At 43.5% G+C, this 12,976-nt stretch overlaps 1 protein-coding gene across 14 annotated transcripts in view; it reads left to right on the top strand.

Annotated features, from left to right (window-relative positions):
• The window catches only part of C2H8orf34 (chromosome 2 C8orf34 homolog), a 394,188-nt gene that overhangs the window by 241,308 nt on the left and 139,904 nt on the right, over positions 1-12,976 (top strand). For 2 of the 14 annotated variants that reach the window (XM_073330925.1, XM_073330920.1), the window contains exon 14: positions 1,829-2,844. The exons of 11 other annotated variants lie outside the window; for them this stretch is intronic. In XM_073330925.1, coding sequence (XP_073187026.1) covers positions 1,829-1,836 — 8 coding nt within the window. In that variant the 3' untranslated portion in view covers positions 1,837-2,844. Of the gene's footprint in view, positions 1-1,828; positions 2,845-5,723; positions 5,807-12,976 lie in introns of those variants that run through there. One more of the 14 variants, XM_073330922.1, reaches the window with a different exon arrangement.

Below are 12,976 nucleotides of genomic sequence, written 5' to 3'. Positions count from 1 at the left end.
AACTCAGTGGAGCTTTTGGTCACTACTTCATTTCCCTCATCCTTCACCCTACCATTGCAAGACATGAAAACATTTCAGTTCAAACACAAAAGTCCTGTCTTAGCAGGCAAAAAAGGGGTTTGCGCATGTTTGTTTGTGGGGAGCCTAGGCTACAACATAGCTAATGCACATTCCAACCATGTTAGCTTGCATCTTAGTGAGTGTTAAAGGGGCTTTTGAATCTAGTTAAGCAATTTTGATTGCATTAGCATGATTAAAAACCTCACCTTTTATGTTTGTCAAGACCGGGCCAAAGATTCTTGGTAACCATAATAATAATCAGTGCCACCAATGTACTAGATATTTCTGGAAACAAACCTAGCAAAGATTTTAGTAGTGTCATGGAATTTGGCTACATTTTTTTAAGGTTGAGTCTGATGGGTGCTTCTAAGAAAAACAGTTTCCAGCAGTTCTCAAACTGTGGGTTGCGACCCCAAAGTTCTTTTAATGTGGTTGGCAGGGCCAGTGTTAGACTCGCTCGGGCCCAGGGCTGAAGCCGAAGCCTGAGCCCTGCCGCCAGGGGCCGAAGGCAAAGCTCGAGGACTTCAGCTTCAGAGCCCGTGAAGCAGGGTTTGGGTTGTGGCTTTAGCCCCAGTCCCCAGCAAATTTAACACCAGCCCTGGAATAGCAGGGCTTGGGCTTTGGCTTCAGCCCACATGGCAGATGCAGGGGGGTGGGTCCTGTAGTAATTTTTGTTGTCGGAAGAGAGTCACGGTGCAATGAAGTGTGAGAACCGCTGAGTTAAACTTAAGGCAAGGATGAAAGAAATTAATGAAATAAATATAAGGTTAATGTGCGGTGAGGACTTAGCTAGTATTTCATAGGTATTATTTCTGTTAGATGCATTCTGTTGAATACTCATGTACAAAGCTGGATAGAGTCATATGTAAAATCCAGATCTACTCCTTGGGAAAAAGAAACATAAACATCTTGTTCCAAGTATATCAGGTTGGTTATCTCCAACTAAAGTAGTTTGTTCATGTGGCACTTCCTTGGGTCCAACAGATGAGCAGTATATTTGTGCGTGCTCAAAAGGATTGGAGAAATATGAAATCAGTGTAATTTGCTAGTTCTTGTTGTGCTTAGTAGAGTTGGGAGAAGGCTGGTAAAAAAAAAAAACCCCTTCAGGGATATTCACTCAAGTCTGCAAGTGAATTTGGTTTGGATGTCTTCATGTCCCTTTTATGGGATGGATTCTGCCACTGGATCTTCACAAGCAGATCCACTTGCAGGAATGCTCATATCTTTGCTTTCTGTGAGCATCTCTGTGATTCTTTCGTTACCAGCAATGTTTACAGAAAACAAATATCAAAGTTGCATGGACGTGTGAGTATTTGTGGAAACTGAATTTTAAATTTGAACTGGTAGGTATTCACTCTGGAACTGCTTGGTGTTTGCTCATTCAGTCAGGAACAGAAACAGTGCGGTATGATTTATCTGATTAATCACAATTAACCAACTCATCTCAGTCTTCCTACACTGCACATTTCTCATGATTCATCAATAACATTAAAACATTGTTAAATGCTTTCAAATAATGAATAAAATCATGGAAATTGTCATCTGCTGATGGATATTTTAGTGATTAGAAGAGACGCTGAATTCTTCAGAGACATTATTTGGTCTCCATGGAGTGGCACATCATTCCATTTTAGGTCAGAGTATTGTGTGTGGAAATAGGGGAATCCTGCACAATGAGGCAAACATAGTAAAGGATTGAGATTTCTCATTCTATTTTTGTATATAATGCTTTCAGCACTACTTTCTTGTTTTGTGTTTATTTTCACAGGTTTGTGAAATCAGTGGGAATGTTCAAGAATTTAATTAAAACAAAATCATAATTATCAAACCTACACCTGATGATCTGTTTTAGTTTACATATAATAATTTTAAATAGTTATTTTTATAATATCAACAATACTTAAATGGAATTACTCTGTGTGGATGCTGTAATGCACCGAATCAGATTACCAACTATGGCACAGTGTCCTTAGGTAAAGAAGTTTTACTGTCACTTTTGAATACATAGTTGGTATAATGTATTTTGTTTAGTTTATATCCCTGTTATTTTGGAGTGACATTTGATATATTAAACTTTGCCTGATCAAAACAAACTTTGCTTAAAGATTTATGTATTTTAACTTGTCTAAGGTTTTCTACTCCTCATATTTTTGTAATCTTTTCTCATTTTTAGATTAATAAACATTAAAGCATTTACCCTCATCTACCAATATGTATGTACTGTTCAAGTCTCTCAGAGAGCTAGTTGCTCACCATAGTCACCTGCAAAGATGGGTAGGTGGGAGAGAAAGAAAAGGGGGTAAAGAAGGGAGGTTAGCAGAATCAGGTGTTGCCTGTGTCACGTAGCTTTGTACTGAGTTTATCTACTTTGTTCTTAAAAAAATAAACACAGACTCTGTTAAAATAGAATACACACATGAGGAATGAAACATGCATGCTAAAAATAAAGCACTAAGGGAATTTCATGTAGACAATGAATTTTATTTACCCATATAAATTACTGAAACAAATTATCTGTTTTAAACAAGTTAATTGGTGTAAGCTGCTTGTTTGGAATTTTAAGACATGTCTGCGCACAGATATCAAATTAAGGGATGTGATGATGACTACATTTACGGATCTCATTTAGCTGTTGATAAGCATATTTGCAGCTTGTTTTCTTTTGTCTTCAGTTACGTTCAATTGTTTTTGTATCTTAGACATAACCGTATAATGAAACTGCTTGCAACTGTTACAAAAACAGACTGTAACCACCATCAGATTGTTTAAGAAATAAAAATGAATTCCCTCTCCTGAACACTCAAACAATGTGGGTCTATTGGTTGGATTTTTTCCCTCACTCAAACACACTGAATGCTGGCAGGTAACAGTTTACACCAGACCACATGGAAGAGCATGCTAGAAAATGTTTCTGACTCATAGATATTTTGCTTTATGAACCATAATACCTCTGGCCGCAATCTTGCACTGAGCTATACACAGCTAGACTGATGTCCCAATGGAATCTACCCTGCTGGCGCTCATTGCAGGATTGGGACCTTTATACTTATCCCTAGTTCATGAAGAAAACTTGGTTACATAGTGCACATTTGAAATATGCTTGAAGGTGTGTGTGTGGGTGTGTGTGGGTGTGGGTGTATGTATGCGTAAGCGCCAACTCTGTGGGTGCTCCAGGGCTGGAGCACACATGGGAAAAAATTAGTGTGTATTTAGCATCCACTGGCAGCCAGCTCCCCGCCTCCTCCCCTCCTGCCCAGCACCTCCCGTCTACAAGCAACTCCGCCAGTCAACTCCTCCCCCTTGCTTCCAGTGCCTTCCACCCGCTGCAATAAGCTGTTCTACGGTGTGCAGGTGGCGCTGGGGTGGGAGGAGCAGGGACAGGGAGCACTGGGGGTAGGGGGCAGAACTGGGTGGGAAGAGATGGGGCAAGGGTGGGGGCTTGGGCAAAGGGGTGGGGTGGGGGCGGAGTGGGGAGGGTTGGGCACCCCTGGGGCCCGGAGGAAGCCGGCACCTGTGTGTGTATGTGCCTACAGAATGGTCTGGGATAACCCCATTCCATATTTATTCTTTGTGCATATCCTGTTTTCCCATTACACAAGTCAAAACCGAACAAGGATTTGGTTATTTTTAGGAGGTGGTGGGAGGATGATGACAGGATTTCACCCTCCTTATTCAGAACCTGCCTGGTAACGTTGTGGATTTTTGCATGAGAGAAATTAGAATCCAGCCAGCCTTTTTGGCAGTCTGTTGGTTCTAGAAGTGCTTACTTTTGTAAGAACTTGAATGACATGTTTGGGTGGGTTGTTAAAATGGGTGGGATGGGGGTAATTTATGCTTCCAGGGAGGAAGTCTCCTGGGTGCAGAAAGGAAAGGCAAGGCTTATGCATCTTGGTGGTGCACAGAACTTGCCCAGGTCTTAGGCACTGAGGTAAATTTCACCCTCAGTACAGATATTTAACTCCCAATAAAGCTATGGGAATTCAACCAGTATATCAAGGGAAGGACACACTTCCTAGAGAATGTAGCAGGATGGCTGGACTCTGCAGCAATGCCAGCTCTCACAATACTTGGTGTTTTTTTGAAGCCTAGGGTCCTGCAATCGTGGTGATGTGAAAATTTCAGCTTTCATTTTTTTAAAGGCAGTTTCTAGAACAGCTTGAATCATAGAACCATAGAAGATTAGGGTTGGAAGAGACCTCAGGAGGTCATCTAGTGCAACCCCCTGCTCAAAGCAGGACCAACCCCAACTAAATCATCCCAGCCAGGGCTTTGTCAAGCTGGGTCTTAAAAATCTCTAAGGCTGGAGATTCCACCACCTCCCTAGGTAACACATTCCAGTGCTTCACCACCCTCCTAGTGAAATAATGATCTGAAATCATGATCTGACTGACCCTAAAGTTTCAAAAACCAGAAAGCAAATAAACAGAGCTTTATCTTTAAAAAAAAAAAAGTGTCTCCTGATTTTTAACCCAATCTTGTAATTGTTGACTGTTTGGTGTTGGCAAGGCTCTCTGTACTGTATGCGGCAAGCAAGATCTCCAAACCTTGCCCATAAAACCAGGCGCTCAAGCAATCACTGCCGCTGGCCCCAAATAAGCTGGCAGCAAGGCTTAATGAGTCATTAGAGCTACCTGGAGGAATCAAGAGATGCTTAGTAGACAACAAGCACCTTGGTCCATATGTATAAACAGCAGCTGGGAAGGCTACACAGAAGGTGTGTGTGTTACAAGCTGTGGGAAGGCTTATTCATTTTCTGTTTGGCCTTTTGGCTTCAGGAAGCAGTTTCCATTTGCCAATTGTTTATGGAATAAACGCTGCCTAAACCGAACGGAGACTCACTTGTGCAAGTTCTGCTTTTTGCTGCCACTACCCTCGCTGGTTTGTTGCAGTGTTAAGGTGCTTTTTTATTTCTACAACCAAACACCCAAACCCAGCACTCAAAGTGCTGCATGATGAATGCGCCTCTTCCGAACAATATACAGAATGGACTAGGAACACTTTTTTCATAGCTACCTTATCAGCCAAAGCTGAAGCCTAAGCTTCTTCTCCCAGTGGAAAAAGAGCTCTGCTAAGTAGGAATATCATTCTCATAGAAAAATGCTATGAAAAGCTGGATTTATTAGCCTTTTTAATGCAGCAGGTGTACATAATATCAATAATATTTGCTAGCAAGAAAAATACCACTATATTTTGGGCCTGACGGTTATAAAAAGCCAGTCAGCTGTGAACCAGCTGAGCGGCGAACAGCGGAAAGGGTAACAGAGGGAGTTTGCCTGGGATCTGTCCGAGAGGAGGTACGCTGAGTGCTGCATTACAGGGGCTGTGTTGGTGAGTATCTGAGTGTCTGTTGCGGGGACAGTTTGCCAGTTTGACCGTGTGCTTCATTGTTTGAAAAGTGTGAATTGGGAGTGCTTTGTTCCAAGTGAGCCTTGAGTGGGCCTGACTGTTATAAAAAGGCAGCTGCGAACCAGCTGAGCGGCAAACAGAGGGAGTTTGCCTGGGAGTTCGCCTGGGGAGAGCCCACTGAGGCTTTCATCTTGCAGGCTTCTCTGAGTAGTTACTACAACACCTGAGGAAGCTCGTAGAAGGAAGGTAATATGGATGGTGAGCATTCAGCTGTTGTGACCTGCACAGGATGTGCCATGTTTGTCTTTCTTCCACAGGACAGAAGCAACTTTGTCTGTACAAAGTGCAAGCTGATCTCCATATTGGAAGAGAAGGTTCAAGGTCTGGAGAGACAAGTATGAACCCTGTGTTGCATAAGAGAAACTGAAGATTTCCTGGACAGACATCAGGATATGCTTCTACGGGCACAACATTCTGAAGATTCAGAGCAGGCTGCGCAGCGGGGACAGGAGGAGGTGAAGAAATTTGGCAGCACGTTACCTCCAGAAGAAGAAAGGGGAGCATCCATGTACCAGCAATGCAGATACAGGTAAGCAACCGTTTTCATGTTCTCTCCGGAGGTACTAATGCGGAGAGTAGACTAGATGATACATCTGAGGGAAGGGAGCAGAAGGAGACTCCGCCGATTGGAAGGCATGAGATGCACTGTCCTAGGGATGGGGATTCCATGACCATCTCTCCCAAGAGAAGGAGGCGGGTGGTGGTGGTCGGGGACTCACTCCTCAAGGGGACTGAGTCATCTATCTGCCGTCCCGACCGGGAAAACCAAGAACTCTGCTGCTTGCCAGGAGCTAGGATTCATGATGTGACAGAGAGACTGCCGAGACTCATCAAGCCCTCAGATTGATACCGCTTCCTACTTCTCCACTTGGGCACCAGTGATACTGCCAAGAATGACCTTGAGCGGATCACGGCAGACTACCTGGCTCTGGGAAGAAGGATAAAGGAGTTTGCAAAACAAGTGGTGTTTTCGTCCATCCTCCCTGTGGAAGGAAAAGGCCTGGGTAGAGACCGTTGAATCGTGGAAGTCAACAAATGGCTACGCAGGTGGTGTCGGAGAGAAGGCTTTGGATTCTTTGACCATGGGATGGTGTTCCAAGAAGGTGGAGTGCTAGGCAGAGACAGGTTCCACCTAACGAAGAGAGGGAAGAGCATCTTCGCGAGCAGCCTGGCTAACCTAGTGAGGAGGGCTTTAAACTAGGTTCCCCAGGGGAAGGAGACCAAAGCCCTGAGGTAAGTGGGAAAGTGGGATACCGGGAGGAAGCACGAGCAGGAGAGCACAAGAGGGGAGGGCCCCTGCCTCATATTGAGAAAGCGGAACGATGAGCGAGTTATCTTAAGTGCCTATACACAAATGCAAGAAGCCTGGGAAACAAACAGAGAACTGAAAGCCTTGGACAGTCAAGGAATTATGATGTGATTGGAATAACAGAGACTTGGTGGGATAACTCACATGACTGGAGTACTGTCATGGATGGATATAAATTGTTCAGGAAGGACAGGCAGGGCAGAAAAGGTGGGGGAGTTGCATTGTATGTAAGAGAGCAGTTTGACTGCTCAGAGCTCCAGTATGAAACTGCAGAAAAACCTGAGAGTCTCTGGATTAAGTTTAGAAGTGTGAGCAACAAAGGTGATGTTGTGGTGGGAGTCTGCTATAGACCACCATACCAGGGGGATGAGGTGGACGAGGCTTTCTTCTGGTAACTAACGGAAGTTACTAGACTGCAGGCCCTGGTTCTCATGGGAGACCTCAATCACCCTGATATCTGCTGGGACAGCAATACAGTGGTGCACAGACAATCCAGGAAGTTTTTGGAAAGTGTAGGGGACAATTTCCTGGTGCAAGTGCTGGAGGAACCAAGTAGGGGCAGAGCTCTTCTTGACCTGCTGCTCACAAACCGGAAAGAATTAGTAGGGGAAGCTAAAGTGGATGGGAACCTGGGAGGCAGTGACCATGAGATGGTCGAGTTCAAGATCCTGACACAAGGAAGAAAAGAGAGCAGCAGAATATGGATGCTGGACTTCAGAAAAGCAGACTTTAACTCCCTCAGGGAACTGATGGGCAGGATCCCCTGGGAGAATAACATGAGGGGGAAAGGAGTCCATGAGAGCTGGCTGTATTTCAAAGAATCCTTATTGAGGTTACAGGGACAAACCATCCCGATGTGTAGAAAGAATAGTGATTATGGCAGGCGACCAGCTTGGCTTAACAGTGAAATCCTTGCTGATCTCAAACACAAAAAAGAAGTTTATAAGAAGTGGAAGATTGGACAAATGACCAGGGAAGAGTATAAAAATATTGCTCAGGCATGCAGGAGTGAAATCAGGAAGGCCAAATCACACTGGGAGTTGCAGTTGGAACGAGATGTTAAGAGTAACAATTTTTCAGGCATGATAGCACCAAGAAGGAAGTCAAGGAAAGTGTGGGCTCTTTACTGAATGAGGGAGGCAACCGAGTGACAGAGGATGTGGAAAAAGCTAATGTACTCAATGGTTTTTTTGCCTCTGTCTTCACAAACAAGGTCAGCTCCCAGACTGCTGCACTGAGCAGCACAGCCTGGGGAGGAGGTGACCAGCCCTCTGTGGAGAAAGAAGTGGTTTGGGACTATTTAGAAAAGCTGGATGAGCACAAGTCCATGGGACCAGATGCGCTACATCTGAGAACACTAAAGGAGTTGGCAGATGTGATTGCAGAGCCATTGGCCATTAGCTTTGAAAACTCATGGCAATCGGGGAAGGTCCTGGACGACTGGAAAAAGGCTAATGTAGTGCCCATCTTTAAAAAAGGGAAGAAGGAGGATCCGGGGAACTACAGGCCAGTCAGCCTCACTTCAGTCCCTGGAAAAATCATGGAGCAGGTCCTCAAGGAATCAATTCTGAAGCACGTAGAGGAGAGGAAAGTGATCAGGAACAGCCAGTATGGATTCACGAAGGGCAAGTCATGCCTGACTAATGTAATTGCCTTCTATGATGAGATAACTGGCTCTGTGGATGAGGGGAAAGCAGTGGACGTGTTATTCCTGGACTTTAGCAAAGGTTTTGATACCGTCTCCCACAGTATTCTTGCCAGCAAGTTAAAGAAGTATGGGCTGGATGAATGGACGATAAGGTGGATAGAAAACTGGCTAGATTGTCGGGCTTAATGGGTAGCGATCAATGGCTCCATGTCTAGTTGGCAGCCGGTATCAAGTGGAGTGCCCCAAGGGTCGGTCCTCAGGCCGGTTTTGTTCAATATCTTCATTAATGATCTGGAGGATGGCGTGGACTGCACCCTCAGCAAGTTTTCAGATGACACTAAACTGGGAGGAGAGGTAGATACGCTGGAGGGTAGGGCTAGGATACAGAGGGCCCTAGACAAATTAGAGGATTGGGCCAAAAGAAATCTGATGAGGTTCAACAAGGACAAGTGCAGAGAAAGAAGGCCAATGGCATTTTGGGCTGTATAAGTAGGGGCATTACCAGCAGATCGAGGGACATGATCGTTCCCCTCTGTTCAACATTGGTGAGGCCTCATCTGGAGTACTGTGTCCAGTTTTGGGCTCCACACTACAAGAAGAATGTGGAAAAATTGGAAAGTGTCCAGTGGAGGGCAACACAAATGATTAGGGGACTGGAACACATGACTTATGAGGAGAGGCTGAGGGAACTGGGGTTATTTAGTCTGCAGAAGAGAAGAATGAGGGGGGATTTGATTGCTGCATTCAACTATCTGAAAGGGGGTTCCAAAGAGGATGGATCTAGACTGTTTTCACTGGTAGCAGATGACAGAACAAGGAGTAATGGTCCTTGTTGCAGTGGGGGAGGTTTAGGTTGGATATTACGAAAAACTTTTTCACTAGCAGGGTGGTGAAGCACTGGAATGCGTTACCTAGGGAGGTGGTGGAATCTCCTTCCTTAGATATTTTTAAGGTCAGGCTTGAGAAAGCCCTGGCTGGGATGATTAAGTTGGGGATTGGTCCTGCTTTGAGCAGGGGGTTGGACTAGATGACCTCCTGAGGTCCCTTCCAACCCTGATATTCTATGATTCTATGATAATAAGGGACTTGTATAGAAAAATTATATAGACACAATGAAAGTCTAAATCTATGAAAATGCCATAGTCTGTTCAGCAAGCAGCTGTCTTTCTTTCTAAACACCTGTTACAATCAAAGTCTCTTTATTTTAAGACACTTACAGCATGTGTTTTTACTTAGCTGCATTTTTTCTTTAACAGCTTCTTGCCATTGATGAACTATCTGAATCATCATTAAAACATCCTTCATGTGTCCCTATTAACTTCAATAGTGTTAAAGTAGCGATAAACTCCTTCTGTGTTGCCTCACTTTGAGTAGTTAACATCATCTGGCAGCATTTTTTTAAGTAACGTCTTATTCGCCCAAGTCTCCATCTTTAAGGATTTTAGGTGTGTGTGGAAGAGAAATGGGAAAGAAAGTTCTTTGCAGAACTTTGAGTGAGAATGATTTCTTTCTGAAATGTGTTTATGTCAAGGTTCCTCCCCCACTCTGAACTCTAGGGTACAGATGTGGGGACCTGCATGAAAAACCTCCTAAGCTTATCTTTACCAGCTTAGGTCAAAACTTCCCCAAGGTACAAAATATTACACCCGTTATCCTTGGACTGGCCGCTACCACCACCAAACTAATACTGGTTACTGGGGAAGAGCTGTTTGGACGCGTCCTTCCCCCCAAAATACTTCCCAAAACCTTGCACCCCACTTCCTGGACAAGGTTTGGTAAAAAGCCTCACCAATTTGCCTAGGTGACTACAGACCCAGACCCTTGGATCTTAAGAACAATGAACAATCCTTCCAACACTTGCACCCCCCCTTTCCTGGGAAATGTTGGATAAAAAGCCTCACCAATTTGCATAGGTGACCACAGACCCAAACCCTTGGATCTGAGAACAATGAAAAAGCATTCAGTGTTTTACAAGAAGACTTTTAATAAAAAATAGAAGTAAATAGAAATAAAGAAATCCCCCCTGTAAAATCAGGATGGTAGATATCTTACAGGGTAATTAGATTCAAAAACATAGAGAACCCCTCTAGGCAAAACCTTAAGTTACAAAAAAGATACACAGACAGAAATAGTTATTCTATTCAGCACAGTTCTTTTCTCAGCCATTTAAAGAAATCATAATCTAACACATACCTAGCTAGATTACTTACTAAAAGTTCTAAGACTCCATTCCTGTTCTGTCCCTGGCCAAGAGGACTACAGACAGACACAGACCCTTTGTTTCTCTCCCTCCTCCCAGCTTTTGAAAGTATCTTGTCTCCTCATTGGTCATTTTGGTCAGGTGCCAGCGAGGTTACCTTTAGCTTCTTAACCCTTTACAGGTGAGAGGAGCTTTCCCCTGGCCAGGAGGGATTTCAAAGGGGTTTACCCTTCCCTTTATATTTATGACAGTTTATTTTGTGGAAATTTCCCCTGATCAAATCTCTTGTCATGAAATACATGCAAAACATTTAAAAAAATCAAATAATTCATCTAGATAATTGAAGGCAGTAAGAACGGGTAAGCATTTGACTGGCCCACCTAGTGAGAAATGACTCAATTTCTAGAGTACATTAATCAAGGATTATGCCTCAAATAAACTTTAAATAGGCAACAGATTTGGCAACGATGTTAAATCATTTAGTGGGGGGGGAGAGAGGTGTTATTGCTAAATTTGTGCCTGACAAAGAAAGAAACCTTTAAACGTAGAATCACTTTCACTACCCAGTTGCTGATAGAAGGAAGAAACCTCATTATAGCTTTATTATAGACTTGAGTTTAAAATATCTGGCCCCGATAACTTCAATTTCTATGTTATATTTTCTGATCATTTGATGCAAAACTCAAACTAGCTATAGTGTAGATTTTAAAACATACTAGTTTGCTGATTTGTCATTTACCATGGAAAACTGAGTTTAGCTAACTTAATCTGACTTTTCTGCTTAAAAAAGCATAAAACATGTTATCATGTGAATAGTGGCAAAAATAAACCTCCAGAAATAAACCCCAATCTGACAACTTCTAACATGCAGTATCAAATAAAAAATGACATATTTTCCCAGTTGCTGCCCTGGAATTTAGGTTCAATCTGTGCAGAGCACATGCATCTCTAGTTATATTTTAACATACAAAGATGATATAAACTAATATGAAATACACCTGGTCTGTATTTAGCTCTTTGGGAGTCCTGGAACTTTAGTTATGTAACCTCATGCTTTCATTTGGCTGTACTGCGAGAAAGTTTGAAGGGTTAACAACGTTTTCCTAGCACTGTAAATGTTCAGATGCGTTCTTCAAGCCTTTCCAGAGCAATTCTACTGCAGCACCAGGTTTTCATTATTTGAGACACTGTCTACAAACATCTCCTTGTTTTATGGAGAGATAAACGGTGCTGTGCCTTCTGAGTGTTACATTGGGTAATGAGGAATGAGATCATGAAAACAATCATCTCAATTCCCTGGTTGTGACTTTAAAACAAGAGCTTGAACACAGAAAGCTGCTGATTCCAACCATTGGCATTAGTCTCCCCTTCATGCTATAGCATTGCTGAGAGTTACCTGGGGGCAATGAGAGAATAGACCCTGCTCAGTGTTATAGTACCTGATAGAATTGCTGCTTGAGCAGAATGTGTGCTCTGCCCCTGATTTTCTACGATTCGTGGCTGAAACGGGTGCATTGTTTCATCTGCAAGGGTTAAACCTAGAGGAGTCCTGCTCTCCTAGAGATCACCCTCCTCTACTTAGAATAGAATAGAATCATAGAGTTGGAAGGGACCTCAGGAGATCATCTTGTCCAACCCCCTGCTCAAAGCAGGACCAATCCTCAATTTTTGCCCCAGATCTGCAAATGGCCCCCTCAAGGATTGAACTCATACAACCCTGGGTTTAGCAGGCCAATGCTCAAACCACTGAGTGAGGATTCCCACCAGGCAGGAACTGGGTCTGGGCCTCCCATCCTATTCCATCCAGAAGAGCAACAGCAGCAGCTGGTCAGAAAAGAGACATCCCAGGTAGGGCTCCCTATTCAGCTGTTCCCTACAGGCAGATTTGTCACCCTGCCAATGCTCCACAATTATTGAAATGTTGTAGGAATGGTAGTAAATATTTCTATAATGATAGTGTCTAAAGGCCCCAAATGCTGCCTGGGAACCCATTGTGCTGGGTTCTGTACAGACATAGAAAAGAGACAGTCCCTGTCCTGAAGGGCTTCTAGTCTAAAGATACAAACATGAAGGGAAGGGGGTAGACACACAACATATAAGCAAGTGAATATGGTGAAGACTTGGCACAGCTTTGTTAGTTAAATGTTGTGTAGTTTCTTATTTATTTAACCCACCAAAGTGCAGGCAATTGCAATGGGACTTTCAGACTTTCCAGCAAAGAACCCCCCTAACTCATTGATGTTTTTACATCAATCCAGACCCCCCATCCTGGTAACAATGGAGCAGCAGGGATATTCCCTACCTCATTCCATACACTGCACACACATGTGTGCACTTTTGCTTGGCAATCTAT

This window comes from Lepidochelys kempii, chromosome 2, assembly GCF_965140265.1.
Source record: "Lepidochelys kempii isolate rLepKem1 chromosome 2, rLepKem1.hap2, whole genome shotgun sequence".
In the NCBI taxonomy this organism is placed as follows: domain Eukaryota; kingdom Metazoa; phylum Chordata; order Testudines; family Cheloniidae; genus Lepidochelys; species Lepidochelys kempii.
Note: the sequence above shows the minus strand (reverse complement) of the source record. Positions and strands in the feature narration are given on the sequence as shown.